Here is a 25,679-nt window from a genome sequence, read left to right as displayed (position 1 = left end):
TGCATTCCGACTGCAGAACACCTTCTGCTCACTTGGATCATAGAATAGGTAGCCCACTGAGCCCTTTGGGTAGCCTACGAATAGGCAACAGCTGGTCTTGGATTCCAATTTGTCCGGATTCGTTCTTTTAACGTGAGCCAGACAACCCCAAATCTTCAAGTGTCGCACACTTGGTTTCTTTTCGGTCCAAAGCTCATAGGGAGTCTTAGGAACCGATTTGATTGGAACCCGGTTCAGCACGTATATCGCAGTCTTTAATGCGTATCCCCAAAAGGATGTGGGTAACTCTGAATGGATGAGAAGTGACCGGACCATATCTAATAGGGTCCTATTCCTCCTTTCTGAAACACCGTTAAGTTGTGGTGTAGCAGGAGGAGCTAACTGTGATACTATCCCGTTTACTTTTAAGTAGTCCCTGAATTCGTCAGAAAGATATTCGCCGCCTCGATCTGATCGAAGGGACTTAATTTCTCTCCCTAACTGTTTCTCGACCTCTTGTCTGAACTCTTTGAACTTTTCAAAGGATTCAGACTTATGTCTCATTAGGTACACGTAACCATACCGAGAATAGTCATCGGTGAATGTAATGAAATACACGTGTTGGTTACGGGTCCTAACACTCAGGGGACCACATACATCAGTATGTATAAGGCCAAGCGTGCCTGTACATCTTTCAGGCTTACCGTTGAATGGCCTCTTTGTCATCTTACCCTAAAGGCAAGGCTCACAAGTGGGAAGATCTTCTACAGTTAGAAAATCCAAAGGACCATCCTTTACCAGTCTTGTGATTCGATCAATACCGATATGGCCAAGTCGGTAATGCCACAGGCACGTGGGATTAACTGTATCACGTGCTCTTTTCTTGGGGATTTCGGTCGACGTAGTTTCAACTATGTTAGTTTCTAGAAAAAGATGTAGAACATAGAGACCGTTCTCCAGTTCCCCATATACGATGAATTTATTGTTTCTTTTAATAGTAATCGTATTACTGAAAAAGACAAAATATCCATCCGCACACAGTTTTGAGACAGAAATCAAATTTCTTCTTAGATTTTGCACAAAAAGACAATCTTTAGGTACAATATTTCCTTCTCTAAATTTTAATTCTACGGTGCCTATTGCCGTAGCTGCAACGCTTGCAGAAGTCCCCAAGTAGAGCATCACTTCTCCATCATTCAGCCCTCTGCTTACCTTGAACCCTACAGTGAGTTACACGCACGAGTTGAAGCCCCGGAGTCAATACACCAGGACGTAGAAGCTACCAATAAGTTGGTTTCTATGACACAAGATTCGAAATTGCCTTTCTTTGATTCCAGGTACTAATGACAGTTCCTCTTCCAGTGGCCGGTTTGTTTGTAGAAGTGGCATGCATCTGCTGTCCTGTCCTTCTGCTTCTTGGGCTTGGTAGTCTTCTTCTGAGGCTTCTTTGCCTTCCTCTTTTTCTTGCCCGTTTTGTTAGCTTCAACAACCATCACCACAGGCTCATCCTTCTTAAGTAAGTCCTTGGCCCTTTGCAACATATTGCTGAGCTCTTGAACGCTGACATTCAGCTTGTTCATATTGTAGTTTAATATGAACCCATTGAAGGAAGAGGGCAAGGAGTTCAGAATGGCATCCACTTAAGTGCCAAAATCTAGCCCGGATCCAAGGGCTTCCAGCTCATTAACGTATCCCATCATCCGAAGACAGTGGTCATGAACTTTCTGCCCCTTGGACATCTGTGTTAGACAGTTTTGTATGCCCTTAGCTTCAATCAGAATGATGTACTTTATGAGTTTATTGTAAATGAATAAAAGTGCATATTTGATTCATGTTCCCCTGGTATGTTTCTGTGTAATACCCTTAAACTGGACACTTAATGAGACTCGTCTTAGTTTAGAATGTTCACAACCAGTGGATCGGTCTGGGGAGACCTATCCTGACAAGGATGACACTGTGGTGCCACCAAGTCGGTTGGGGTGGCCCGTCTCAGCTACCAGGGTGAGACCTTAGGCACATACAGTGTAGGATTAATTGAATCCTTAAACTGGACCAGATTTTCAGTATTGCCCTGGACCTTGGAGATTGATGGGCAAAACTAGAAATTTACACATGACCCCTACACTCGATTATGATACTGCACTAGGTGTCGGATTGGGTTGTCTTTGATGTACCATTCAGTGAAATCCTTAGCGGGGGTCAAAACTTGGGTATGTTGGGACAGTCTGAGAATTCATCTGAGTGGGTGATCATAGTGACAGCATCAGTCCCTTTGTCGGACAAAGGTAATGATCAGGGATGCACTCTCACTGATGGAAACCAAGACTGCCGACAGCCGATTTCAACCGTCGAGATTTGTTTTGCAAAGTATATTTTATATGAGATATAAAAGTATATATATTATGGTTTCTAAAATGTTTGCAAGAAGGTTTTAATTCCCGGGATCCATAAAAGTAGAGAGTGCAACACTGTTCCTTGCAGCCGAGGGAGAGGTCCACTCTTGTCGGGCAGTGTATGATCATTATGGGCTGAGAGGTTAAGTGTAAGACCATTGAGGATAATACCTGATGGGCTAATCTTGCATCTGCCCACAGTCCATGGGTGTAACAAGGTGGATTGGCCCAGGAACCACTTAGGGTAAGTGTTGGGCCCATAGAGCCCATTTGATGGGTTTCAAGGGGTGCACTGTCCATAACAGTGTATTCGGCCAGGCCTTGTAACAAAGGTTGGGCCGAACCCATGTGGCTGATGTGTAGATCAATGCTTGGGTCCCACGCCATACAAGGAAGCCCAACTGGGCAGCGGTTAGGAAGGTTAAGTGAGCACATAAGCTTAATGGGCCTAAAGCCCATTTCGAACTGGCTATTTTATTAGTTAATAAAGGGGCGAATTCTGAGATGGATTAGCAGATAGGATAGGGTCTTAACCCTATCCACTCATAGAGTCCAGATTTGAATGTGATTCAGATCTAGAAACCTCCTAATGAGATTAGGACAAAAGCTAATCTAATCTGCAGATAAGATAAGGGTTTATCCCTATCACCTAAAAGGGGTCTTATCCAAATATGATTTGAATAAGCAGCTCCTAATTGGATTAGGAGCTGATCTTTTAGGTTAACAAAAGGAGGGGGCGGCAGCCTTTATGAGACACACAATCAGATTTTCTTCAGTGCTGAAATCACAAGAAAAGACAATTCTGCACCCTGCGAATTCTTTTTTGCCGCCTCCCTATTCTTGCCGCCCTGTTTTGCCAATTCGATCTCCACCAGTGGGAGAAGTCAAGATTTGAACTTGACATCAGTTCTTGGAGGAAGAATTGATAGGAAGCTGTGCTCACGTGCCATCCTGCTGTTTCTTGCGAAGGACAGAGTTCTTGGAGAAGAACATTGCTTATTCTGCTCCATCCTGCATTGCGCCATCTTCGGTGGGAGCAGATTTTGGATTCTTCCTTGGGCATGAACACCTCCATTGGGAGATACTGTTTCTCCGTATCAGGTATAATCCTCTCCTACTCCTTTTGGTTCAGATCTGGTTCAGTTTATTGTTCAAGAAAGATCCTTGAAAATATGATTTTCTAAATAGGGAATGCGATTCCCAGTTGAAGGGAGAGAAATTTTTTAAATTCGCCCCCTTATTCGGCAATCTTTGGGCGTCCATGGGATGGATCTCTCATCCCTTCAATCTGAGCGGTCATGAACATTTTCAAGACCATCTATCGAGTAGACCGGTTCTGCTCTTCGTACATTGTTTTCAGACTATCCAATATGTCTTTACCGAGTTCGATCTGATCGAACTGCCTCTGTATTGAGTTGTCCAAAGACGCAACGACATAGCAACGGGCTAGGGAGTTTTTATCCTCCCAATCTTGGAATTCTCTCCAACGGGCTTCAGAAGCCCTATCACCCGGATGTTCCTGAAGGAATGGTAGGATCCATCTAATGGACGCCAAAAAGGTGGTGGAATGGGTGGCCGAATTTCAAAAATTTCCTACCTTCCTCCAACTGTTAATCGTATTCCCTAAATTTAGAATACCATATTCAAGGATCTTATTTGAACCATAATCGAACCAGATCTGAACCACAAGGTAAAAGGGAGGATTATACCTGATCCGGAGAAGCAGTATCTCCCAAAGTTGGTGTTCACGCCCAAAGAAGAAACCAAGATCCGCTCCTGCTGAAGATGACACAGCTGGGGATGGAACGGAACCAGCAGGGTGCGTCCTACACACTGGATCCTACGCAAGAATCCTCTGGAAACTCTAAACACCGAATCTTCTTCAGTCTTTCTTGCAGGACTGATGTCAAGAACTGATTTCTTGACTTCCTATTGTTGCAAAGATCGAATCTTGCAATAGTGAATGGCGGCGGCAGGAAGAGAACTCCAGGGACGAACATGGCTGAACTGCTTTTCTTCTCTCTGGAGTATGAATGAGATCTAATCTCAATTCGCAGGGAGTTTTCTTTCACCAAAACTCTAGTTCGAATTTTGGTGTATTTTCTCTTGTTTTTCTCCTCCTTTCTCCTTGATTAAAAAACCTCCTAATTAGGAGTTATCCCAATCCAAATCTATATTTGGATAGGGGATTATCTCAATCCTATCTGCAGATTAAGTTAGTTTACTCATGATCTTATCAGGAGGTTACCAGATTCAAATCTAATTTGAATTTGGTTTCCTGGAGTGGATAAGGTTAAAGGCCCAATCCTTTTACTAACATTAATCTCAGATTCGCCCCATAGATGGGTGATCATATCAGCCCAGCTCGAAATGGGATTTTGGCCCATTAGATGTTCAATATTTAACTAGTTTCCAATCTGCTGCCCAGTTGGGCTTCTTTGTATGGCGTGGGACCCAAGCATTGATCTACACACCAGCCACATGGGTTCGGCCCAGCCTTTAATACAAGGCCCAGCCGAATTCACTGAAAGACTCAGTAAACCCCTGAGCCCATCATATGGACCCTATGGGCCCAACACTTACATTAAGTGGTCCCTGGGCCAAGCCATCTTATAAAAACCCAGGGACTGTGGGCAGGTGCAAGATTAGCCCATCAGGTACTACCCTAAATGGTCTTACACTTAACCTCTCAGCCCTTAATGATCAAGCACTGCCCGACAAGAGAGGACCTCTCCCTCGGCTGCAAGGAACAGTGCCGCACTCTCCACTCACATGGATCCCGGGAATTAAAACCATTTGCAAACATTTTGAAATCGTACATATATATGTAAATATATTAATTTTGCAAAACAAAATTCCAACGATTGAAATCAACTGCCGGCAGTTTGGTTTCCATCAGAGAGAGTGTCTTTCCCGATCATTACCCTTTGTCCGACAAAGGGGCCAATCCTGTCACTATGATCACCCACTCAGATGAATTATCAGACTGTCCCAACATACCCAGGTTTTGACCCCCATCTAAGGATCTCACTGATTGGCATATCAAAGACAGCCCGATCCGACACCTAGTGAAATGTCATAATCGAGTCTAGGGGTCAGGTGTAACTTTCCAATTTTGCCCATCTGTCTCCAAGGTCCAGGGCAATACTGGAAATCAGGTCCGATTCAAGGATTCAAGTAATCCCATACTGCATGTGCCTTGGGTCTTACCCCGGTGGCTGAGACAGGCCATCCCAACACTTGGTAGCACACCAGTATCAGCCTTGGCAGGATAAATCTCCCCAGACTTATCCAATGGCTGTGAATATTTAAAACTAACACAAGTCTCTATAAGTGTCCAGTTTTAGGGTCTTACACAGAATTAAACCAAACAACATGAATCAAACATGTACTTTATTTATTTCCACTAAATAACAAAAGTACATCAAATCGGATTGAATCTAAGGGCATACAAAACTGTCTAACAGCTCCCACTTGCACTTAGGTCCAATCTGGTACAAGCCGGAGTCCCATACTTTCCACGTGCTTCCCAAACACCTTCTGTGTCAGTGGCTTAGTCAATGTGTCTGCCACATCATCCGCTGATGCTACCTTCTGAATTAGGACATCCCCTCTACCAACGATCTCCCGCAGTACATGGTACCTTCTCTCGATGTGCTTTGACTTTGAGTGAGCCCGAGGCTCTTTAGCCTGGGCGATCGCTCCATTGTTGTCGCACAACAACGGGATGGGTGATGTGTTGGATGGAATCGCTCCCATTTCTTGTATGAATTTCTTCATCCACACGGCTTCCTTGGCAGCTTCACTTGCAGCAATGTACTTGGCCTTGGTTGTGGAGTCTACAGTGGACCCCTGTTTGCTGCTTTTTCAGCAAACAGCACATGATCCTATCGTGAAATCATACCCAGATGTAGACTTTCTATCATCTGGATCCGACTGGAAATCGGCATCGGTATACCCTAGAACTTGTAGTGAACTACCATCGAATACCAGACAAAACTCTTTTGTCCTTCGAAGGTATTTGAGTATGTTTTTCACAGCCGTCCAATGCTCCTGCCCTGGGTTTGCCTGGAATCTGCTTACCACACTCACCGCCTGAGCAATGTCCGGGCAACTACACAGCATGGCATACATGATGCTCCCTACGGCTGAGGCATAGGGAACGTCTCTCATGCTCTCAATCTCTTCAGAAGTCTTGGGAGACATCTTCTTGGAGAGAGTGACTCCGTGCCTGAAAGGAATGTTTCCTTTCTTGGAGTTTTCCATGTTGTATCTTTTGACAATTTTGTCAATATAAGCAGCTTGGGATAATCCAATTATCCGCTTCGATCTATCTCTATCGAAGACCCAGTATGTATGAAGCTTCTCCAAGATCTTTCATGGAGAACTGCTGTGATAGCCATACCTTGACCGAAATCAACATTCCTACATCATTCCCAATGAGTAAGATATCGTCCATGTACAACACCAAAAAGGTGATCTTATCCCCACTGGATTTCCTATAAACACAGGGCTCATCCTGATTTTGCTCAAAGTCAAACGTTTTGACTGCAGAATCAAATCGGATGTTCCAACTCCTTGAAGCCTGCTTAAGTCCATATATGGATCTATTAAGTTTACATACCATGTGTTCCTGACCAGCAGCAATGAACCTTGCGGCTGCTGCATGTAGATATCTTCACTAAGATCTCCATTCAGGAACGCGGTTTTGACATCCATTTGCCAAATCTCGTAGTCATGGTACGCTGCTACAGCTAGCAGGATCCTAATGGATTTAAGCATGGCCACGGGCGAAAAGGTTTCTTCATAATCGATGCCTTCTTTCTGAGTATACCCTATCGCCACCAAACGAGCTTTGTAGGTCTCAATCCTGCCATCGGGGCCCTTCTTCCTCTTGTAGATCCATTTGCAACCAATTGTTTTTACCCCGAAAGGCGGGTCTACTAGAGTCCAGACTCCATTGGTCTCCATCGAGTCCATCTCAGCTCTCATGGCCTCCACCCACTTCTGGGAGTCTATGTCTAACATAGCTTCCGCGTAAATCACGGGATCCTCTTCACTAGTCAAGGCCTCCACCAGGTAACTATCCTAGTCATAACCATATCGGACTGGTGGTCTGGATACCCGGGTGGACCTTCTAGGTTGGTCATTACCTGGAACTTGTGGGACATCTCCCACTGCTCCTGAGCTCTCCTCATCAAGAACTATTTCCTGACGTGGGTGTCCAGGATGTATTCGGATTCTAAGAATTGGGCGTTTCGACTGCAAAACACTTTCTGCTCACTTGGGTCATAGAATAGATAACCCACTGAATCCTTTGGGTAGCCTATAAACAGGCAACGACTGGTTTTAGATTTCAACTTGTCCGCACTTGTTCTTTTAACGTGTGCAGGACAACCCCAAATCTTCAAGTGTCTTACACTTGGCTTCCTTCCAGTCCAAAGTTCATATGGAGTTTTCGGAACTGATTTGGTTGGAACCCGATTCAGCACGTAGATAGCAGTCTCTAATGCGTATCCCCAAAAGGATGTGGGTAATTCTGAGCGTACGAGAAGTGACCGGACCATGTCCAACAAGGTCCTATTCCTCCTCTCTGAAACACCGTTGAGTTGAGGTGTAGCAGGAGGAACTAATTGTGACACTATCTCATTGTCCTTTAAGTAGTCCCTGAATTCGTCAGAGAGATACTCGCCACCTCGATCTGATCGAAGGGCCTTAATTTCTCTCTCTAACTGTTTTTCGACTTCCTGTCTGAACTCCTTGAACTTTTCAAAGGATTCAGACTTATGTCTCATTAGGTACACGTAACTATATCGTGAAAAATCATCTGTAAAAGTGATGAAATACACGTGTTGATTCCGTGTCCTAACACTCAGGGGACCACATACATCAGTATGTATTAGGTCAAGTGTGCCTTCAGATTTTTCAAGCTTACCGTCAAATGGCCGCTTAGACATCTTACCTTGAAGGCAAGGTTCACAAGTGGGAAGATTTACTAGGGTTAGAAAATCCAAAGGACCATCCTTTACCAGTCTTGTGATTCGGTCAACACCGATATGGCCAAGTCGGTAATGCCAGAGGCACGTGGGATTTACTGTATAACGATTCCTTTTCTTGGGATTTTCGACCGACGTAGTTTCGGTTAAGTTAGTTTCCAGAGAAGGATGTAGAACATAGAGACCGTTCTCCAGTTCCCCGCATGCGATGAATTTGTTATTCCGTTTAACAGTAATCATATTACTAAAATAAACAGTATATCCATCAGCACACAGTTTAGAAACAGAAATTAAATTTCTTCTCAAGTTCTGTACATAAAGACAATCTTTAAGCACAAATACTCCTCTAAAAACTAATTCTACGGTTCCTATTGCCGCAGCTACAACACTTGCAGTTGTTCCCAAAAATAGTGTCACTTCGCCTTCACTCAATCTTCTGTTAACTTTGAACCCCTGCAATGAGTTACACGCATGAGTTGAAGCCCCGGAGTCAACGCACCAAGACACAGAAGTAACTAACATATTAGTTTCTATGACACAAGTTTCGATGTTACCTTTCTTAGATTCCAGGTAGGCAGGACAATTCCTCTTCCAATGGCCGGTCTGCTTGCAGAAGTGACAGACATCAGATGCCTTGTTCTTCTGCTTCTTAGGTTTGGCAGCTTTCTTCTGGGGCTTCTTTGCCTTTCTCTTTTTCTTGCCCGATTTGTTAGCTTCGGCAAGCATAACCACAGGCTCATCCTTCTTGAGTAGATCCTCGGCTCTCTGCAACATATTGCTGAGTTCCTGGACACTGACATTCAGCTTATTCATATTATAGTTCATTGTGAACGCATTGAAGGAAGAGGGCAAAGAATTTAGGATGGCATCCACTTGCGTGCCAAGATCTAGCCCGGATCCAAGAGCTTCTAGTTCATTAATGTATCCCATCATCCGAAGACAATGGTCATGAACTTTCTGCCCTTTGGACATCTGCACGGTCATGAACAATTTCAGGATCTTCTGTCGAGTAGAACGGTTCTGCTCTTCATACATTGTTCTTAGACTGTCCAATATGTCATTGGCTAGTTCGATCTGATCGAACTGCCTCTGTATTGAGTTGTCTAATGAGGCAATGACAAAGCAGCGGGCTAGGGAATTCTTATCCTCCCAATCTTGGTAGTCCCTCCTACGGGCCTCAGAAGCCCTATCACTCGGACGTTCCGGGGCAGGATTTTTCACCACCTTGTCTAACTTTTCGAAAGTTAGGACCAGCATAAGATTTTTGTACCAGTCGGCATAGTTTAGGCCCTTAAGCTTGTTATCGTCTAGCAGCTTTGCAAATTGACCGTTTGCCATTTTCTGATAAAACAACAGACATTAGTCCACAACCTTAATTTGATTCAAGTTACTTACATAGACATGGATTTTAATCTATGTTTCATTCCCATTTGTTCATCTCTGAGATTTCACTCCTATCTCAGTGACGGAGACGACGAAATGTCTCTGGAAATGTGGGAAATCACATGGGGTGCGTGAAGCCAACTGTTTCAGCTGCATAACCCCACCACCTTTCTGTGACGGATCATATCCACTCATCAAATGAGTTTCCCTTTGGCCTCTGTCAGACAAGGTTCGGAGCCGTTTTCAAGTAAACCTTTCTGTCCAGTGAGTGCACACCCATCATATTCAGGTTACGCCAAGGTACCGTGAGAGAGTTCCCATTTTCTGGTGAAGCCCCTCCCACATCGGTCTATGACGCCCCTATCATCTTATGAAACACTCTGACAGATCCAACAGCAAATGGATAGCCCAATTTTATGGTGCGTTTCCTCATTACTGAAGGACCCATCACTGTGCCAATGATGGAAGGCCTTTAGAGAGTCCATCATATGGATCTCCCTATCGCATGCATTCATATTTGCTGGAGGGAACGAAATTACGCCCTAGTTCTAATTTAGGTCAAACCAGAGTGGCTCCCACTGACTTTCATGAAGTCAGATTTCTGGTGGGCCTTAATCGGCTAGGGGTTCCGTACGCATCCCTTTTCAGGGTTGTGGGGCCCACCAAACAAAGAGGGGTCATCTAATGACCTTAAGGGACACCATGGCAATGATGTGCATTCAGCCATGGTGTGCGCAAGAGCCACTAACGAGTCTTCATGGGCCAAGTGCTTATGGCTTATGATCGCAGCACATCAAACATCCAAACATCACATGTAAAGGAGGAATTGATCCAATCAAATAACTGCTGTAAAGCCCATCGAATAGCCCATTTAAAATCTAAATCATTAACAATTAATGTTTACTAGGTGTATGGGCTGAATCGCAGTTAGCAGTTCGGCCCATACAGCTTATCTCACAATAATGGGCTTTTGTAGTTTTAACCCTTTAAAACTGGGCTTTACAGGTGGGCCGAATTAATCCCTGTTATTGAACATCAGATTTGGAACAGCAAGTGTGAGAAATATGGACTGAAAAATCAGTCCCCTTTGAAACCCAGATTCAGTCCAAACAGTTTTGGTCCAATCTAGTCCGAAAAAGGTCCAAAACTGATTTTCAATTCAAGAATTAATTCATGAAAGATCTGAAATTAATAAACTTGATTTTTAAACAAACACAAATCAATTATGGACTGTTCGCACCACCTGCAAAACAGAGGTTAATCACCAATGTTGCAGTTTCACAAACTGCAAATCGCAGGAAGCGATTTCTCCATCTGCAAATCTCCAGCGCTGCCATCTTCTTCCTTCTTCTTTAATCAAGAAAATAAATAACAGAAATCCTATTTCTATTAATTAATTACATTCTTGATCAAATCCTATACATTCAGTCTAGAAAATAAAAAAAAAATTATTTACAGACCGAATTAAATGAAATAAATAAATAGAAAGGAAAACGGGTGCGCAGACCATCTATGCCAAATCTGCACTGCAATCTCCAGGTTCGAACAGTCCATTAAATCAAAATAAATAAAGAACAATTCTGAATAAATTTTGGATTTAACAAAATAAATTTCAGATCAATCGCCCTTAACAAGAAACCATTTCTTGAAAAAAAAGAAAGTAATCTGCGCAAATCGTGTAACAATAGTTTCTATCCATCTACGCAGGGTCAGATCTGATTTTCTTTTAATTCAAGATTCGAACCTGTGACTCTGATACCACTGAAGGAATGGTAGGATCCATCTAATGGACGCCAAAAAGGTTGCGGAATGGGTGGCCGAATTTCAAAAATTTCCTACCTTCCTCCAACTGTTAATCGTATTCCCTAAATTTAGAATACCATATTCAAGGATCTTATTTGAACCATAATCGAACCAGGTCTGAACCACAAGGTAAAAGGGAGGATTATACCTGATCCGGAGAAGCAGAATCTCCCAAAGTTGGTGTTCACGTCCAAAGAAGAAACCAAGATCCGCTCCTGCTGAAGATGACACAGCTGTGGATGGAACGGAACCAGCAGGGTGCGTCCTACACACTGGATCCTTCGCAAGAATCCTCTAGAAACTCTAAACACCGAATCTTCTTCAGTCTTTCTTGCAGGACTGATGTCAAGAACTGATTTCTTGACTTCCTATTGTTGCAAAGATCGAATCTTGCAATAGTGAATGGCGGCGGCAGGAAGAGAACTCCAGGGACGAACATGGCTGAACTGCTTTTCTTCTCTCTGGAGTATGAATGAGATCTAATCTCAATTCGCAGGGAGTTTTCTTTCACCAAAACTCTAGTTCGAATTTTGATGTATTTTCTCTTGTTTTTCTCCTCCTTTCTCCTTGATTAAAAAACCTCCTAATTAGGAGTTATCCCAATCCAAATCTATATTTGGATAGGGGATTATCTCAATCCTATCTGCAGATTAAGTTAGTTTACTCATGATCTTATCAGGAGGTTACCAGATTCAAATCTAATTTGAATTTGGTCTCCTGGAGTGGATAAGGTTAAAGGCCCAATCCTTTTACTAACATTAATCTCAGATTCGCCCCATAGATGGGTGATCATATCAGCCCAGCTCGAAATGGGCTTTTGGCCCATTAGATGTTCAATATTTAACTAGTTTCCAATCTGCTGCCCAGTTGGGCTTCTTTGTATGGCGTGGGACCCAAGCATTGATCTACACACCAGCCACATGGGTTCGGCCCAGCCTTGAATACAAGGCCCAGCCGAATTCACTGAAAGACTCAGTAAACCCCTGAGCCCATCATATGGACCCTATGGGCCCAACACTTACATTAAGTGGTCCCTGGGCCAAGCCATCTTATAAAATCCCAGGGACTGTGGGCAGGTGCAAGATTAGCCCATCAGGTACTACCCTAAATGGTCTTACACTTAACCTCTCAGCCCTTAATGATCAAGCACTGCCCGACAAGAGAGGACCTCTCCCTCGGCTGCAAGGAACAGTGTCGCACTCTCCACTCACACGGATCCCGGGAATTAAAACCATTTGCAAACATTTTGAAATCGTACATATATATGTAAATATATTAATTTTGCAAAACAAAATTCCAACGATTGAAATCAACTGCCGGCGGTTTGGTTTCCATCAGAGAGAGTGTCTTTCCCGATCATTACCCTTTGTCCGACAAAGGGGCCAATCCTGTCACTATGATCACCCACTCAGATGAATTCTCAGACTGTCCCAACATACCCAGGTTTTGACCCCCATCTAAGGATCTCACTGATTGGCATATCAAAGACAGCCCGATCCGACACCTAGTGAAATGTCATAATCGAGTCTAGGGGTCAGGTGTAACTTTCCAATTTTGCCCATTTGTCTCCAAGGTCCAAGGCAATACTGGAAATCTGGTCCGGTTCAAGGATTCAAGTAATCCCATACTACATGTGCCTTGGGTCTTACCCCGGTGGCTGAGACAGGCCATCCCAACACTTGGTGGCACACCAGTATCAGCCTTGGCAGGATAAATCTCCCCAGACTTATCCAATGGCTGTGAATATTTAAAACTAACACGAGTCTCTATAAGTGTCCAGTTTTAGGGTCTTACACAGAATTAAACCAAACAACATGAATCAAACATGTACTTTATTTATTTCCACTAAATAACAAAAGTACATCAAATCGGATTGAATCTAAGGGCATACAAAATTGTCTAACAGTTCCGGGGCAGGAGACTTGACTACCTTGTCCAATTTTTCAGATGTTAAAACCAGCATTAGGTTACGGTACCAGTCGGCATAGTTTGGGCCCTTAAGCTTGTTGTCATCAATAAGCTTTGCAAATTGTCCGTTTGCCATTTTCTGATAAAACAACAAATATCAGTCCACAACCTTATTTGATTCATGTTCAAATCACAGACATGGATTTTAATCTATGTTCCATTCTCTTTTGTTCATCTCTGAGTTTTCCCTCCTTCTCAGGGACGGAGACAGCGACTTGTCTCTGGAAATGTGGGAAACCACATAGGGTGCATGGAGCCAACTGTTTCAGCTGCAAAACCCCACCACCTTTCTGTGAAGGATCATATCCACTCATCATATGAGTTTTCCCTTTGGCCTCTGTCAGACAAGGTTCAGAGCCGTTTTCAGGTAAACCTTTCTGTCCAGTGAGTGTTCACCCATCATATTCGTGAACGCCAAGTTACCGTGAGAGAGTTCCCATTTTCTGGTGAAGCCCCTCCCACATCGGTCTATGACGCCGCTATCATCTTATGAGACACTTGGACAAGCCCATCAGCAAATGGATAGCCCATTTTCTGGTGCGTTTCCTCATTACTAAAGGACTCATCCTCATGCTAATGATGGAAGGCCTTTAGAGAGTTCATCATATGAATCTCCCTATCACGTGCACTCATATTTACTGGAGGGAACAAGAATTACGCCCTAGTTTATTTTAGGTCAAACCAAAGTGGCTCCCACTGACTTTCATAAAGCCAAATTTCGGTGGACCTAAATCGGCTAGGGTTCCACACGTAACCTCTTCAAGAGGTGTGGGGCCCACCATTGAGGGAGGTCATCCAATGACCAGGAGGGACACCATGGCAATGATGTGCATTCAGCTATGGTGTGCGCAAAAGCCACTATTGAATCTGCATGGGCCAAGTACATATGGCCCATGAACGTAGCACATCACACATCCATACATCACATGCAGGGAGGAATTGATCCAATCAATTAATTGTCTGTAAAATCCCATTTTAATCCATAATATTAACAATTAATATCATCTAGGTATATGGGCTGAATTAGGGTTACCCAGTTCGGCCCATATAGCTTTATCCTTTGAAGTGAGCTTTTGGCAGTTTTAACAATTTAAAACTGGGCCTTACAGGTTGGGCCGAATTAAATGTCCAATTAATTATCAATCCTTAAGCCCATTAAAAAAAAATAGGGCTGATATTCAGCCTTGATTCAAGACTTGAACCTGGCTCTGATACCACTGAAGGGATGGGATATCCATCGTATGGACGCCCAAGTCTTGCAGAATGGACTGGGCGAATTTCAAAAATTTCTCCCAATTTTTGCAGGGAATCGAATTCCCTATTTTAGAAAAACATATTTTTCAAGGATCAATCTTGAACCATGAACCAAACCAGATCTGAACCAAAAGGAGTAGGAGGGAGGATATACCTGATACGGAGAAACAGTATCTCCCAATGGAGGTGTTCACGCCCAAGGAAGGATCCAAAGTCTGATCCCACTGAAAATGGCGCAATGCAGGATGGAGCAGAATCAGCAATGTTCTTCCAAAAGAACTTGACCATTCGCAAGAATCAACTGGATGGCTTGTGAGTACAGCTCCAATCAATCTTTTCCAAAAAGATTGGTATCAAGATCAGATCTTGATTTCTCCCAATAACTGGAGATCGAACTGAAAGTAATGGCGGCGGCAGTAAGGAGGCGGCAAGAGAGTATTCGTAGGGTGCAGAATTCTCTCTTCTTGTGATTTCAGCTCTGAAGAGAATTGAACATCAATCCATAAAAGTTGTCGCCCCTTTCTCCTTTCATAATCTTAAAGGGATCAGCTCCTAATCCCATTAGGAGTTGCTAATCCAAATCATATTTGAATTAGAAGTCCCTTTAAGTGATAAGGGATAACCCTTATCTTATCTACAGATCAGATCAGCCATCTCCTAATCCAATTAGGAGGCTTCCAGATCTAAATCTCATTTAGATCTTGGACTCTCTAAGTGGATAGGGTCTAGGCCCAATCCTATCAGCTGATCTATCTCAGAATTCGCCCCTTTTTAATTGACTGATCAAATCAGCCCAAATCGAAATGGGCTTAAGGCCCAATCCTATCACTTAGCCTTCCAAACTGCTGCCCAGTTGGGCTTCCTTGTATGGCATGGGACCCAAACATTGATCTACACATCAGCCACATAGGTTCAGCCCAGCCTTTGTTACAAGGCCTGGCCGAATACACTGTTATGGACAGTGCACCCCTGAAACCCATCTTATGGGCTCTATGGGCCCAACACTTACCCTAAGTGGTCCCTGGGCCAAGCCACCTTGTAACACCCAGGGACTGTGGGCAGATGCAAGATTAGCCATCAGGTATTATCCTCAATGGTCTGACACTTAACCTCTCAACCCATAATGATCAAACACTGCCCGACAGGGGAGGACCTCTCCCTCGACTGCAAGGAACAGTGTTGCACTCTCTGCTTACATGGATCCCGGGAATTAAAACATTTTGCAAATCATTTCGAAACCATAACATATATATATAGATATATATATATTTTATATAAATATGTTTTGCAAAACAAAATCTCAACAATTGAAATCGGCTGCCGGCAGTCTTGGTTTCCATCAGAGAGAGTGCATCCCCGATCATTACCTTTGTCCGACAAAGGGGCTGATCTTATCACTATGATCACCCACTCAGATGAATTCTCGGACTGTCCCAACATACCCAGGTTTTGACCCCCGCAAAGGATCTCACTGATTGGTACATCAAAGACAGCCCAATCCGACACCTAGTGTAATATCATAATCGAGTCTAGGGGTTAGGTGTAACTTTCCAGTTTTGCCCATCTATCTCCAAGGTCCAGGGCAATACTGGAAATCTGGTCCGGTTCAAAGGTTCTATTAATCCTACACTACATGTGCTTCGGGTCTCACCCTGGTAGCTGAGACAAGCCACCCCAATAGTTGGCAGCACACCAGTGTCAACCTTGGCAGGATAAATCTCCCCAGACTTACCCAATGGTTGTGAACATTGTAAACTAACACAAGTCTCATTAAGTGTCCAGTTTAACGATATTACACAGAAACACACCACAGGAACATGAATCAAATGTGTACTTTATTCATTTACAATAAATTCATAATGTACATATTTCTGATTGAACCTAAGGGCATACAACTGTCTAACATGTAGCATGCTCAAAGTAAGAAGGAAAAGGTAAAATATAACTCTTACATAAACCACAAGTAATGCAATATTTACTGACATTCTTAAAAGAAACTGCAGAAACAAGTAAACTACCGAAAGCAAATAATTGATTTAACTTCTTAGAAAACGGATTGACAAGGCGTTTATGCCACAAAAGCCAATCATTATTACAATTAAAAGATTCAAAGCCATAAGTGGTAGAAAGCAAACACGAAGTAGAAACAGGTGCAGTCCTATTCTTTTCAAACTCCAAAGCAAATAGTCTTCCCAATCTACGCCCCTTCCCCTTCACCTCCCCAGTTTTCCGGTCCTGTATCAAACAACCGTCAGAAGTGAATGAGACAGTGTTACCTTCCTCTACAAGTTGGCCAACAGAAATCAAATTGGTGGTGAGCTTAGGTACAAATAAAGTTTAGGATAAATGAAACGGAGATGACTTAGAAGTAGATAAATACAAATCATCACAGCCAAATATATCCAATTTTTCACCATTTGCAGTGATAATATGTTTATTGGGAGGATGGGGTTTGGAATACTAACCGAGTATGGCCCCTGTCATATGGTTAGAGGCTCCTGAGTCAATATACAAAAGGTGGTTTGGTGAAGGACAATAGGTTCGTGACTTACCATACAGACCAATAGCATAGAAGGCTGAGGAGATGACCAAGGACATGAGTTGTCGAATCTGTTCTTCAGACATGTCACCGGAGGTGTCATTTTGGCCAGCTATAGAAGTAATCGAGGAGGCATTTGAACCATCTACAACAGTCTAATAGGCCTTGTAGCTTCATTTCTTTTGATTTGATCCACAACCTTTCTGAGGCCGAGTAGGACATTCAGTAATAATATGGCCGAACTACTTGCAATAAGTGCATGTATTCTTCTTCTTACAATAGGAGACAATGTGCCCAAACTCCTTACATTCATAACATTGTACCTTAGAGAGGTCCTTTTTCCCTTTCAGTTTAGTTGCCAGGAAGACAGCATCAATGTTGGGATCTTTTCTCCTATCCAGTGTAGCCTGTGTAGCAAATCTGGTTTCCACTCTCAAAATTTCCCCAAGGATAGTATCTAAGTCAAGAAGTGTTCCTCGGCTCAAGATATTAGATCTGTCAGCTTTAAACTCAGGCCTTAGATGTATTAGGAAATGCATAATCTTCCTTCTATCAAAGTGTTCATTCATGTACTTCACACAACAATCTACCGGATCCCATGTGAACTAACTCATATTCTATCCAAAGGTTGATGAACCCTGCATAATATTCTTATACCTTTCTGTCTCCTTAATAGTATGAGAAGATATCAACCTCTATCTGATTCTGATACTGTCTAGAGGTGTTCAATTGCAGATAAACCTTCTTGAGATACTGGTACATCTCATAGGCCATCCTGTACCCTTTCATAGGGATAACAATATCAGTTTCGACTGAACCTAGGATCCATAACGCAATTTTTGCATTGTCGATCTTCCATTGATTAAGGCCCTTAATATCAGAATCATCAGGTTTAGATACAAAGCCATCCAGATATCCCCAAAGACCCTTAGCTTCGACATGGAATTGAAAGTTAAACTTCCATAATGCGTAGTTTGTGCCATTGAATTTAATAGGAAGAACCTCCATCCTTTCTAATTCCATTGGGAGACAAAAGGCAACAACACACACTTCCAGAAAACCAATAAAATTCGAGCCAGAGGATGAAGAAGAAAGTACCTTTTAGTTGATGTCCAAAAAAGGTAATTGTAATGCTCTGCCGAACTAAAGAGTGGATCGAAACCCCTCAAAATCAAAACTGATCTAAACCAAACCAAAAGGATTCGGTAGATCTGCTCTGGGAGACACCAAATCTAAGATTTCAGGCTGATCCGATGTCTCTACAAGGAGATCTAAGAAGAAAGATGAATCCAATGGCACGGCAGTCCAAGAAGATGATCTGTAAAGTTCAGATCTGTAGCCAATCTAGGAAGAGGATAAAGGACACTCAAGAACCTCCTAAATTCTGTTAGAGAGTTCTTGAAGCAGTAGTAAAAGAGATGATCGAGGAGATATTGTGTAGATCAGGTCGTGACCTGCTCTGGTACCATGTCAGAGTCAAGTCGAAAGTTCAGAGAGAGAGAAAGAGAGAAACAAAAGATTGGTGGGAGTGTTACCTTGTAACAGTCAACACCTTAAAAGATATATTTATATTAAAAAAGGTAAAAGGGCAAATCTGTCCTTGGTGTACAAAAGAAAGAGAGTACATTGATTAGATGTACAACAATGAAGAGTAAAAGTACAAAAATAGCCATACGGCTAGATCTTCTCACTGTCTCTACAATTACAACCTAAAAATTACTTTTCATCAATACTGTCAAAACTAGGAAAAACACCAACCCGGGCCCCTAAAACAAAGCTAAGATCACAGCTATAAGAGAATCACTAAAGTGAATTGATCCAAAGAAAATAAAGATGACCCTTTATGACTATATGAGGGATAGTGTTAGTGCTTCCTCTTGTTGGACAAGTGAAGTAACAGAACAAGTAGAAATCCTTTAGTTTGCATACATGGAACATTTATACTAAATACTAAGAGCCTAAAACGTATTTTTTACTAATATGCATACTACACATCATCTTACCTTGTTAAATAGTTCTTTATAGACAGAAGAATAACAAAAATCAGTTTTTCCCACTATAAAAAGACAAACAACCATTATCTTTATATTTCAAAATACAGTTGCACTGAACAAAACAGAATGGCCAAAAAGGATTCATGTAGCTGACCCCATATAGTCGGGACAAGGTTTAGATGATAACAACGATTAGTTCACCAATGCAGTCATGGATTGTAAAATACTATGGCATCATGTACAATTACCTGAATCACATCTCCAATAGAAATTGAAGAGGAATTTGCCCATGGAGGTAGCCCTTGAACTTGCAAGAGCCGAAAGGACAAATGAAATTTCTCTTTTGGGACACTAAAATGGCGAATTGCCTCCAAACCCTCGTTAGAATTCGCAGGTGGAAGTTCATTCATCTGAGAAAGGGTAATCAAAATCTTCAGTCACCATAGAGCTTTGGAAATAGTTTGAACAATAGCATCAGAATAAAATACCAAGATGCATCAGGTAATTGATTAGCAATGTTATAGAGAAGTGGATAAAAGAAACCACAAAAAAAAAGATCTTTTTCTTTTCTTTATTTTAACCTTTGCATATAAAACTATGATCACATGTAGCATATTGTCATATATAAAAAGAATGTAACAATCATGACTGGTAAAAGAAGCACGGGCTAAAAAGTTTGTTTTTTATAATAAACAAAATTCTGGTTGAAAAGCTAGTCTTCAAAACTTCAAACCACACCAATGCCAAGTAAGTTTCGGATGAAGCATTTACATGATTGATAAAGCATAAAGACAAATTAATTAAAGGCAAAAAGCACAAAAGCATTCATGGTCTGGAGAGTAATGGCTAGGATGCTGAAGTTAATCCTCACTCGTCTTCAACTTCACCTTGGAAAACAATTCATGAGGTATATGCATCTTTCCTTAGCTTGATCCTGTTTAATGTGAGAAGGGATGATAAAATCCAGTTCTGGGTAGACCTTTGGATAGGGGAAACACCACTAAAAGATCAATTTCCTGAACTTTTTTCCCTATCTAACCAAAAGGGTGAACCTATGTCTAGTTTGGGAATACCCTCTCCTTTAGGCTTCAATTGGAACCTTGGTTTCAAAAGAGGCCTACGAGAAAGTGAGCATTTTTCTTTAATTACCTATTTGACATTTTAGAGATAGCTTTCATATACCCAAACTTGAAACACTCTAGAATTTGGGTTGTAATCTGAAGAGCTATACTCGAAGTAGCAAGGAGGAGAAGAGAACCACAGAACTGAAGAGAATGTCGAACTGTACTAGCCAGTCGACCAGTCTTTTATTTATAGATGAATATAGTACAAGGTACAAGAAATTACTGGGATGCCCCTGATTAGTGATGGGACACCCAGATGACTTAAATCATTAAACAAGATTAGGCCCATTAACACAGGCCCAGTTACAAGATAAGTTAAACATAAGACTGGGCTAATAAGAACTCTTATCAGCCGAACATCACTTTAACATTCTAACATGGGTTTCCTCCTCTAATGAACTTCACTTGTTCCCCCTTTTTCAAGCATCTAGCCTTACTTGGTTCTCAAGGGGTTGTTTTCCCAGTGAAAGAAATTTGGAGTAAGCCAATCCCACCAAAAATTCAAGCCTTCCACTGGGAAATTTTCCTTGTAAAGGTAAATACTTGTGATATGTTGCAAAGAAGAAGACCCTCTTATTTGATCGGAAAAAAAAAAAAAACCCTCTTCTTGACTTTTTCTTCATATGTGTTTCTTATGTAGGGGTAGTGGAGACTGTCAACACTCTTGGCCGAATAGAGAAGAGAACAAGAATAATCTTAGAAGTGTCCAGAATAGTCAACCTGATGCAGTATGAGATTCAGACCAATTGAGTAAGCATTTACAAAGTTGGTTTTCAAAGACCCATCTTAGTATGTATAGGGGGAGGATGATACAATACAGAAAATAGATAATAAGTTTTATGCATGTTGAGAACAATCCAAGACACGTAAGAAGCTGGGATGACATTACTGATCCAACCGAGTAATTAATTACCAAGTTAGCACCAGCAAGGAATTCCTATCTTAGTTTGAACTTACCAAGTTAGCATCAACGCGTAACTTCTATCTTAGTTCAAATTTACCAAATTAGCATCAACATGGAATTTCTATCTTAGTTTGTAGTTACCAAGTTAGCATTAAATCATGATTTCTGAATTTTTGTTCAATTAGGACTTTCTTTTTGAGGAGTTTTAGTAGGTTTCTATTAAGGAGTGTTATCTTAGATTAGGAAACTTTCTTGTAGGAACCGTAAGGGCGTAAGTCTATATAAAGAGTAGCTAGGGAAAAACTAGGGGAGTTTTATGTTGATTTTCTCTTAATTATTCAGTGAAGAATTACTCTTCTTGTTTATTTCGGCTTTTGCTCTTTTCTTTGAAGCTTCTCCGAACGTGGTTTGTTTCCATACTACACCACAACCCCCACCTCAAAGAGTCTCTTATATATTAAAGGATATGTACAATTACAAGAATGCCCATATAGGGCTGAAAGAGGAAAGAATAAAAAATACAAGTAATGTAATACACAAGAAGGACTATACTAATAAGATACATCAAGTCACAGAATCTCCATACTCCCCCTCAAATTGATGCATAGACATAAGCATCAATTTGCCTTTAAGAAAGAGGTGTCAAACTCTAGTCATGGCCTTGGTGAAGATATTGGCAATCTACATGTCCAAGGCTACATGAGGAAGCGATATAGACCCAACAGTGAAAAGATCTCGGATAAAGTGGCAATCCACCTTGATGTGCTTGGTCCCCTCATGGAAGACAAGTTAGATGCAATCTTGATAGCACTCGTAAATTGTCTACATAGACAGCAAGAAGAAGAAGGGAGAAAAAAGGAGTTCGATAATCTCCTCTTTCTCCTCTCTAATCTTTTATTAATCTTACTAAGATTACATAAATTACAAGTCTGCCCTTAAGTGGGTGTCCACCTCATCAACATACTTAGAAAACATAAAAAGAATTAAAGGCCCATTAAGAAAAATAACAAGAACTAATCAATAAGATAGAAATGGGCTAGGACCCATTCGACCCAATCTCTCTACACTCCCCCTCAAGCTAAGCATAGATATCAATCATGCCCAACTTGCTTATATAGTGAATCAGCTTTCCTTCAGGAACACCTTTTGTCAAAACATCAGCCAATTGTTCTTCAGAAGCAATAAATGGCAGACAGACTTCTCCTGAAGCAACTCACTCCCGTATAAAGTGCTTGTCAACTTCTATGTGTTTAGTTCTACCATGTTGAATAGGATTATGTGCAATGTTGATAGCGGCCTAGTTGTCACAATATAACATCATTAGCTTCTCACAGTCTATACCCAATTCTTCTAAAAGTGATCTCAAGCAAAAAGTTCTGAAACTCTAGGTGCCATTGCCCTGTACTCTGCTTCAACCAAGGATCTAGCCACTACAGACTGCTTCTTACTCCTCCATGATACAATGCTCCATAGCACAGTAACCTAAAGTGGACCTCCTATCATCAATATATCTAGCCCAGTCAGCATCAGTGTATGCTTCTAGCTTCATTTGCCCATGCTTAGCAAATAAAATAACTTTCCCTGGAGTCCCTTTTAGATAACACAGAACCCTCTCAGCAGTTGCTAAATGTGTATCTCTGGGAGAATGCATGAACTAACTAATTACGCTAACTACATAGGAAATATCTAGTCGAGTCATTCAAAAATATAATAACTTCCCAACCAGTCTCTGGAACACTCCCCTATCAGTCAACAGTTCACCATCCATAGCTGACAGCTTATGATTTAGGTCTATAGGAGTGGAAGCTGGTCGACACCCAGTTTGCCAATCTCTGCAAGAAGATCAAGAACATACTTACGTTGAGAAATGAATATACCATCCTTAGACCTGGCAACTTCAATTCTCAAGAAATATCTGAGTTCACCCAAGTCTTTAATATCAAACACGGTGTTAAGAAATCTTTTGAGATGAGTAACTTCCTGAGTATCACTACCAGTAACTATAATATCATCAACATATACAATCAAAAGGGTCACTAAGGAATCTCTCCTCTTAACAAACAGGGTATGATTAGACTGAGTCTACGTATACTCAAAAGTAACAAGGGCAGCCCAAAATCTGTCAAACTAGGCTCTAGGAGATTGCTTAAAGCCTGTAGAGAACACTCATGTGGGCCCCACTGCAGTGGTCCCCACTGTGTTCGTAGGACAGCATGTGTAGTTATTTGTTTCAGTTATAGTAGTGTCAGTTTGAGTTAGTTTGTTAATTCAGTTGTTATTTATTTCAGCTTTTATTTACTTTATTTATTATGTAAGTACTAAGGGCAGATGTGTCCTTTCCATTATGTACTAAACATAACCTATAAATAATAAGAAAGTGGCGATGGCAGATCTGTTAGAATCTGTCCCTCCTTTCAACCACTTGTGTTCTCCTGTTTCTCTTCTATTCTCTCTCCTTTCTCTCACTTTTCTTCTATTTTGTAAACCTAAAACCTATTAGGATTCAAGACTGATTACAGTCTTGATCTTCTACTAGGCCATAAAGGGACTTCTTCAATTTACAGGCTTTCCCTTGCATCTCCTTCCCATACACCCCTAGAGGTAAAGACATATAGACCTCTTCATGTAGGTCTCCATTCAAGAAAGCATTTTTAACATCAAATTGATGAAGTAGCCAATCAAAGATAGCAAAACTCGAACTGAAGTCATTTTGGCCACTAGGGCAAAAGTTTCCAGGTAATCAATACCATACATCTGAGTGTATCCTTTAGCAATCAAACGGGCCTTAAATCTTTCAATAGTACCATCCGAATGATACTTGATAGTGAACACCCACTTACAGCTAACCGGTTCCTTTCCCTTAGGAAAATCCATAATTTCCCAAGTATTGTTCTTATGCAAAGCATCTAATTCAATCATCATAGCATCCTTCCATTCTAGTTTGGATAAAGCTTCTGGGACAAACCTGGGAATCACATGTGTGGAAACAAAGGCAAGAAAGGAATAGTAGGAGGGGGAAAGAAGGTTGTAGGACAGGTGTTTGGAAATGCAATGAGTTGTACATTTTCGTTTGCCTTTGCGAAGAGCACTGGGGAGATCAAGGTTAGGAAAGGTATCAAAAGTGGTAGAAGGGGGCTGACCTATTACCTCAGTAGTGATGGGAGGTGCAAGAGGCTCATCTAAAGGTGTGGAAACAACTTGCACATCCTTGAGTCTTTGTTTCTGGTACCACCTTTAAACAATAGGATGGGAAGAAAATGTGGGAGGATGAGCAAGACGAGGGGAAACAGAAACATGAGAAGAAGACCCAATAGAAGACTCGATGAGAGGAGACTCAATAGAAGACTCAATGGGGATTGGAAGAGGGACAGATGGTGACATCACAAACAACTCCTCTGAATGCTCCCCCTCAGGAGAAGTACTAAAGAAACGAACAAACTCAGCAAATGTGACACCTTTGGAAACAAAGAAAGTGCCATGAATTGGATCAAAACAGCAATACCCCTTTTGTGTGGAGGCATATCCCAAGAAGACACATTTATGTGCTTTAGGCTCAAACTTATGTCTCTGATGGCTATGAACATGAACATAACAAGTGCACCCAAATACTTGGAGAGAGAGAGAGAGAGAAGAGATCCTCATTTGGAAATAAGAGGCTAAAGGGGGTTTTAAAACCCAAAACTCGATAAATTACCAAAAAAAAAAAACCAAAACTTGGGAAGGCATCCAGTTTGTCAAGTATGTAGCTGTAAGGACAGCATCCCTGTTAGACAGTTGTATGCCCTTAGCTTCAATCAGAAATATGTACATTATGAATTTATTGTAAATGAATAAAGTACACATTTGATTCATGTTCCTGTGGTGTGTTTCTGTGTAATACCCTTAAACTGGACACTTAATGAGACGTGTTAGTTTAGAATGCTCACAGCCATTGGGTAAGTCTGGGGAGATTTATCCTGCCAAGGCTGACACTGGTGTCCTACCAACTATTGGGGTGGCTTGTCTCAGCTACCAGGGTGAGACCCGAAGCACATGCAGTGTAGGATTAGTAGAACCTTTGAACCGGACCAGATTTCCAGTATTGCCCTGGACCTTGGAGATAGATGGGCAAAACTGGAAAGTTACACCTAACCCCTAAACTCGATTATGATACTACACTAGGTGTCGGATTGGGCTGTCTTTGATGTACCAATCAGTGAGATCCTTAGCGGGGGTCAAAACCTGGGTATGTTGGGACAGTCCGAGAATTCACCTGAGTGGCTAAAGGAATGAGAGATCCATCCAATGGACGCCCAAAAGATTGCGGAATAAGGGGCGAATTTCAAAAATTTTTCTCTCCCTT

The 25,679-nt window shown here is 41.7% G+C and overlaps 1 protein-coding gene across 4 annotated transcripts in view; it reads right to left on the bottom strand.

The window, feature by feature from the left end:
- Positions 1-25,679, bottom strand: part of TDP1 (tyrosyl-DNA phosphodiesterase-like protein) — a 129,853-nt gene that overhangs the window by 72,379 nt on the left and 31,795 nt on the right. For all 4 annotated transcript variants that reach the window (XM_088894533.1, XM_010242623.3, XM_010242624.3 and 1 more), the window contains one exon: positions 19,558-19,719. In XM_088894533.1, coding sequence (XP_088750659.1) covers positions 19,558-19,719 — 162 coding nt within the window. The remainder of the gene's footprint in view (positions 1-19,557; positions 19,720-25,679) is intronic.

The sequence above is a fragment of the Nelumbo nucifera genome, chromosome 1 (genome assembly GCF_055504915.1).
Source record: "Nelumbo nucifera cultivar China Antique chromosome 1, China Antique-T2T, whole genome shotgun sequence".
Classification (NCBI taxonomy): domain Eukaryota; kingdom Viridiplantae; phylum Streptophyta; class Magnoliopsida; order Proteales; family Nelumbonaceae; genus Nelumbo; species Nelumbo nucifera.
This window is presented reverse-complemented; position numbering and strand designations above follow the sequence as displayed.